The following is a 6,343-nucleotide window of genomic DNA, read 5'->3' as shown; positions in this document are numbered from 1 at the left end:
CCCCCTACTGACATTAGTCCATTACTTTATACTTCGACAGCAAGGTTGGGGCAAACTGTAAATTGATTTTTCACCAGTCCTCTATACTCAAATTCCTCTAGATCTTCAAGAGTCCCTTAAACTCTTTTTTTCTTGAGCTCAAGCTACAGTTTTTTTTTTCTAGAGTGTAGGACTGAGATGGACCATGTGGATCCCTATCCAGGGTAGATGTGGGGTTGGCATGAACTGCTGACTATTAATTGCACCTCAAACTCCACATCAAGTCAATGTAGATGGGTCACCCACACTATATGCACTCTTAAGAAAACATGGCAACACACTGCACTAAACTAAGATTTGCAGCTTCTAATTCACCACAATGTTTAATACAATCTGTTTTTTAAAATTTGATTTTAATTATTGAAAACATCTGTTTTGTCCTTTAAACCAACTTCGTTCCATGTAAAAAATAATTTGAAAAAATGTTCCTTAGAACTAACCACTTGTATCCATCCCCCTTGGTTTGTGAAAAGCTTTTGTAAAAACTGGATACTGTTACAACAGTATGGAGTAATTTTTTCCAGTATTTTGAGCAAAAAATGTTTTCATTCAGATCGTGATTTAGCGTAAAGAAAATAAGAAGAAATAAATGGGAACAAAATGAGGAACAGAAGGTAATTCTTTACTACTAGAAGTTCCTAGTAAGTGTGATGAACTTAAAAACTTGCAGTATAACTGCAAGTTTTCAGACAATGCCTGGGTTACTTTTTAAAGGTATTATTAAGCTACAAATAATTACCCTCTGATATTTTTGTACAAATCATATATTTCTAAATTTCTCCAGACAAACAAAATATTTTCATGGCTTTGTGAAGTACATGGAAATTCAAAGTTAAATCTCTGAGAATTAGAAACCAGCATCAAAAATAATAGTGACTGCAGGGACACTAGAAGTGCTAAGTTTCACAAAAAATATTTTATTAAATGGAAAATAATATTCCAGCCTGAAAACAACACTGATGGAGAGAAAATACAAATATTAATCCCAATGATCAAGGCTATAATATTTTTATATAATTAGTTGTGTTGTTCAAAATACAAGGACATGATCCCAAACTCATCTGAAATTAAGATATCAACTACTTAAAAGAAGACAACCTTAAAGCTGTTGGGATATCATTATCAGTCCTTCTGCTCACAAATATTGAAAAACCTGTGGATGGTCCCTCCTGGGTTCATAAGCACAAGGACTCATAAAACACTAGTGCCAAACATTTCACTGAAAGGTTATGCTTAATGAAATTTGCCTCACATTACATTGAGCCATGTCATTTAGTTGTCATTTCAAACTGTAAAAGCTACCATAACAAGTGTCATAAACTGTACATTCTAACTGTAAGTTAACTGTTGTAAATGAGCTTTCTCACATTCCACAGCAGCAGGCATTTTTGACCATTTTTGTCTATATCCAGACTTCAGCACTCCTCTGTTTGCACCTTTCAATCTCCTTCTTGCTCTTCAGAAGCTGCCTCTCGTATTTATGTGAGTCAGATCTCTTTACTTGTCCAGGCCTGACTTCTACTTCCACAACTTCACGGCTAAGTGCACAGCTCCAATCAGGCTGATGACCCACCACCAGGTCCAGAGTGGGTAGAGAGGTAGTACTGGTCACATCCCTAAATCCAAAAGAAGATCTGAGTGAAGGGCTATCAGGTGGAAAAGGTTTATATCCACCCTGGATACCTGGACAGCCACCCCAAGACTTTTTCTCTCTTAACCTCAATGCATGACGAATCTTTTTCCAACCCAGATGATTTAACTCCAGGAGGTTCAACATAATGCAGAAAATTCCTACACAGAACATAAAGAGGAGGAAGATAGTCTTCTCTGTGGGCCTGGATATGTAGCAGTCCACCGGTTGCCTGCATGGGGAAGAAGTGCAAAGAAATTGGACAGGTACATGGAAGCCATACAGCTTCCACTGGGCCAAGACAAAGCCAATCTCCAAGACAGCCCTCAGACAAACATGGAAAATGTAACATTTGGACAGAACTCCACGAGAAACAACTTGAGCTACCTCGGTGCCCTCTCTGAAGGTGCAGGTTTGAGGATGGATCAAGTTCACTGTATTGTTTAGGTCCTTTTTCTGAATGTTCTGGGTAGTGAGGTCCTCCAGCACATCTGCTAGGCTGTGACCTAGATGCTTATGGGAGTGGATTGAGCAACTGTCCGAGTCACAGCTGCAGTCGAAGGTCTCTTGTCTTCCCTCTTGCTTTACATCAGTGGCTTCATGCCTGGGTCGTTTTCGCAGCATCTGAGAGCTATTCTGTGGTTGCTTGGACAGGTTATGCCATGTGTAAATGATAAAGCAAAGCGACGGAGTGGATACACTGATTATGTGAAACACCCAGAACCGTGGCTGTGAGATGGGTGCAAATGTGTCGTAGCACACAGTTGAACATCCTGGCTGTAAAGTGTTGCAAACAAACATTTCTTGTTCATCCGTATACACATCCTCTGTAGCAACAGCAACAATGAGCAGCCTGAAGATAACCATGACTGTGAGCCATAGGCGTCCGATCATAGTGGAGTGATGATGGACAGCATCCAGGAGACGTTTGAGCAAAGTCCACTCTGTCATGATTCCTGTGACTGCTAGTTGCTTTGGTAAAGGAAGAGCTGCCAGGAATAGAGCAGTCAAAATTAAAATATTCCACCTCTCGTTTAGAGTTGCTGATAATGTAAAATTCCTGGTGGAAGAATTTTTTCCCCGCTGGTCCACCTAATCTGTTGGAGCTTTTCTTTTATGTAGATCTTTTTAGCTTTTGTTGTTTCTAGAAACTACATCTGTTTAGTCCTTGATTAGTTCCTCTAGCCTCAAGCACCTCATGTCTGGAGAAAGCCTCTTCTGTCCCCTAATGTTTGCCAGCCCTCCTGGCTGCCCTGTGCACAGTGGAGCCTCTGTATTAGAACCACCCATCTTTCATAGATAAGAAAATCCACTTGACATGAGTCACTTGGCGCACTCACATCTCTCTTGTAGTGAGGATCCATTTTAAAACCAAGTGACATCCCCATTCCTTTCTAAGAGCAGCTACTGATAATGCTGTAACAGAGCATTCTTCACTGATTAGTTCTCTAAAAGCAAAGGAGCTCTTCTTATAACATTGATGTACATTCCAACGAATGTTCAATCTGCGCAATTTATAGCATAGGTATTCACTTGCAAGACAATTAAAGGCAAAAACCATAAATAATATGCTTCTACTACTGAGGGAAAGAAATTGGCTGATTAAAAAATGCTCTCATGGGAGATAGTATTGGTGTCTGGTAGGCTTTTCTGTTTAAGAAAGGTTTCAATCCACTTACCAGTCCTGTTATCTGTGTTTTAAAAAAAAGTCAACTGAAAGATCTGCTTGGCTAAATATGCTCCAAGATAAAAACACTCAGGCAAGCTATATCACTGTCTCAAGACTAAGTTTGTGTTGTGTTTTTTACATTAATAACATAATTTATGTCTATTGTCTTGCGCTGATTCCAGATTGTGTCACAGGGGTAATAGGTCCAAGAGGGAACCACTGCCATCTCTCTCCCTATTGACATCCTCCAGCTCATTGTGGCAGATTCCATGGCCAGACTAGGTGGGATAGATGATTCCTCCAGTGAGTTCTAGGTCTTTCTGAAAGTCTTCTTCCAGTGGGACAAGCCCAGAAAACCTCCAAATTAAGAAACCCAAGGGGCCTCCAAATCACATGTACAAACTACCTCAACTGACTCTTTGATTTGGAAAAGTAGTAGCACTACATAGACCGTACCCTAGATGAGGGAGGTCCTGATCCTATCTCTTACGCTGAGTCAAGCCACCGTGCCAAAGAAGCTCATTTCGACTGTAAGTGAGCGTCAGACCATGGACGGAAAGGTAAATCAAGAGCTTTGCTTTTTTGCTCAGCTCTTTATCCACCACAACAGGAGCAGTGCAACCATTAATGCAGATGAAGCCCCAATCAATCTGTCTGCCATTCCATCCAACTATAGGTTGCAAAGAAGACACAAATATACTAAAAACCCTCTGCTTGGGGCAAAGACTAGCCTCAACCCAGACATTTCACCTTTTTCCCATCATGGACCATGACCTCAGACTTAGATGAGCTGACTCTATTTAAGGCTGCTTCACACTCAGAAACAAACAATTTCTGTGCACACTGGAAGTTGTGGCCAGAAGAAGCCTAAATAGCCACGCCATGTGTAAAAAGAAAAGATGAGACTAGAGTGTCTGGTTCCCAAACCAGACACTCTAGCCTCCATGATTACAGCCTCCATAAACACCAGAAACAGGATGACTAACAAGGGACAGCCATGACGGAGTCCAGTGCACATTGGGAAAAGTCTTGACTTTGTGCTGAGAATGCGAACAAAGCTTTGGCTTTGGGAATAAATAGATTGGATAGCCTTTAAAAGCCACCCAGATACCCAATATTTCCAAAGCAACCCTCACAAAATACTTCAGGTATGCATTTACAATATACAGCCAATTGCATGATGTTGTTCACTCTGCAGCAATTCCAAATACTGAGCATGCATAGAAACAGAGGAGAGGACAACTTTCAGAAATACACCTCCAGCAGAATCTGGATCAGTGGCAGTCGCCCCCTGCCATCTTTAGGGGGCAACTAAGGGGTTGAGAAGACAGAGCAGACATGCAAAAACATAGAAGCACTAATCTAGGAGTGCTTTTATATTGAAGTAAAGAGTAAGTAGTAGCAGTAACTTCTTTAGCAGCCTCATCTAGGACAGTGGTGCCCAAAGTCGGTCCTCAAGAGCCGACTTTGGGCCTTTGAGTTTCATGAGAGAACAAACTCTTTCATGAAACTCTCTTAGTAACTCTTAATAACTCTCTTAGTAACTTAGTAACTCTCTGAAACAACCTTTTCAGCATGTCAGTGTTTTTCTTAGGCCTTCTAATGAGCCATCATTTGATCCAGGTGCGTTAAACCAGGGAGAGAACTAAAACATGCAGGATGCCGGCCCTCGAGTATTGACTATGGGCACCACTGATCTAGGAGATAAACACTGTTGTAAGCCGTGAGTCAGCAGAGCTGTACCCCAAAGAGCTATTTGTGTACATAACAAAATTAGTCACACAAAATTAGTCTAAATAGCACTTTTAGTTGGAGTCTAGGAAAGAGAGGTCAATAAGTACAGAAAGATAGCCAAGTGTATCATACTTACAAAGACAACATGAAGGTATTGGCAGCAATAGCTCTGTCAATGCTACCTTTCAAGCAAGGTGTCACAGCTAAGAAGAATGGCATCTCTGAATTAACTTTTATGGAGACATAAAACAGAGAGCACATGAAGTTATAGTCACAGAGTCATATATATATATATAGTCATAAATCATAACTGACAACTAGTACTAGGAGAAAGTTGAGGAAAACATGAACATACTAAATACCTAATATAATACTGCAAAACTCTCTTTTATATTATCCATGACAGTGTGTCACTGTGTGCCTGTATGAAATGATGGTCACTGAGCTTCTGAGCTAATCAGTCTTTACCCTCATTGTCTCTAGGCATCTATTTATGAGCTGACAGATTAATGAACAGGTGTTAGGCCAACTGTCCACTCAGTGTGTTTGACTGTATAGTCAAATGTAAATGCTTCTCTGAAATGTACTTTTGAAAAAGAAGTGGTACCTGTCAATAGAGACACCCAAATTTCATTACAAATAAAGTTGTCTGATTTTCAGCTGAAGAAATTTCTGTTTTCCAAGTTTAGAACAATGTGAGTGTCAAAACAGCAACCTTTCCCTTAGTTTGCATTTAAGAAAAGAAAGAAAAAGTAGCGATATTTGTATATGCGATTTAGTATCACATCAACAAAGGTTGTATGAACCTTCCAGACTATACAGGTGTTCTGGTTCTGGTCTGCTTTTGATCCCCAGAACCAAATATGGAGAAGCAGCATTCAGCTTCTATGCATCACAAATATGGAACCATCTTCAAGAAAACTGTAAAACAGTTCAAACACTGAGTTCCTTTAAATCAAAGCTTAAAACCCAACTTTATTTTTGACTGAATTAGCTAATCAAAGTTAAACAGAAAAATCTTTAAAACATTTGTTTTCATGGGAACATATATTTACCTTTATTATTTTTTTTAATAAAATGCATAGGGTATGTGATTATCCCTGAATAAAGGTTCACTGTTCAAACTTAGACTGAGGACTTTCAGTGTACAATTTGTATGCTCTCATGGGTTTTTCACCACATGAAGTCCACTCCACTGCCTAAGTGTATTAAATTATGATTTTACATTTTCCTTGAGTGTTATTGTGTCCCTGCCTGTTTGAGTGTTTCTG

At 39.7% G+C, this 6,343-nt stretch overlaps 1 protein-coding gene across 1 annotated transcript; it reads right to left on the bottom strand.

The window, feature by feature from the left end:
- Positions 1-1,017: 1,017 nt before the first annotated feature.
- Positions 1,018-2,646, bottom strand: gjd6 (gap junction protein delta 6). Its single transcript, XM_028015757.1, has 3 exons — positions 2,292-2,646; positions 2,157-2,240; positions 1,018-2,069 (listed from the first exon to the last, which is right to left on the bottom strand). The coding sequence occupies exons 1-3, from the start codon at positions 2,618-2,620 to the stop codon at positions 1,442-1,444; spliced, it is 1,041 nt and encodes a 346-aa protein (XP_027871558.1). The 5' UTR covers positions 2,621-2,646; the 3' UTR covers positions 1,018-1,441.
- Positions 2,647-6,343: the final 3,697 nt, after the last annotated feature.

The sequence above is a fragment of the Xiphophorus couchianus genome, chromosome 4 (genome assembly GCF_001444195.1).
Source record: "Xiphophorus couchianus chromosome 4, X_couchianus-1.0, whole genome shotgun sequence".
In the NCBI taxonomy this organism is placed as follows: Eukaryota; Metazoa; Chordata; class Actinopteri; order Cyprinodontiformes; family Poeciliidae; genus Xiphophorus; species Xiphophorus couchianus.
The sequence above is the reverse complement of the archived record's forward strand: the minus strand, read 5'-3'. Positions and strand labels throughout refer to the sequence as shown.

Excerpts from the sequence above, each read along its gene's own strand:
- gjd6 (XM_028015757.1), bottom strand. The coding sequence starts at position 2,620 with ATGACAGAGTGGACTTTGCTCAAACGTCTCCTGGATGCTGTCCATCAT. Across the intron at positions 2,241-2,291 it reads CCACAGAATAGCTCTCAGAT|ACAAGAGACCTTCGACTGCA; the intron begins GCTGCGAAAACG and ends GCAAGAGGGAAG. Across the intron at positions 2,070-2,156 it reads GGTCACAGCCTAGCAGATGT|AGAGGGCACCGAGGTAGCTC; the intron begins GCTGGAGGACCT and ends CTGCACCTTCAG.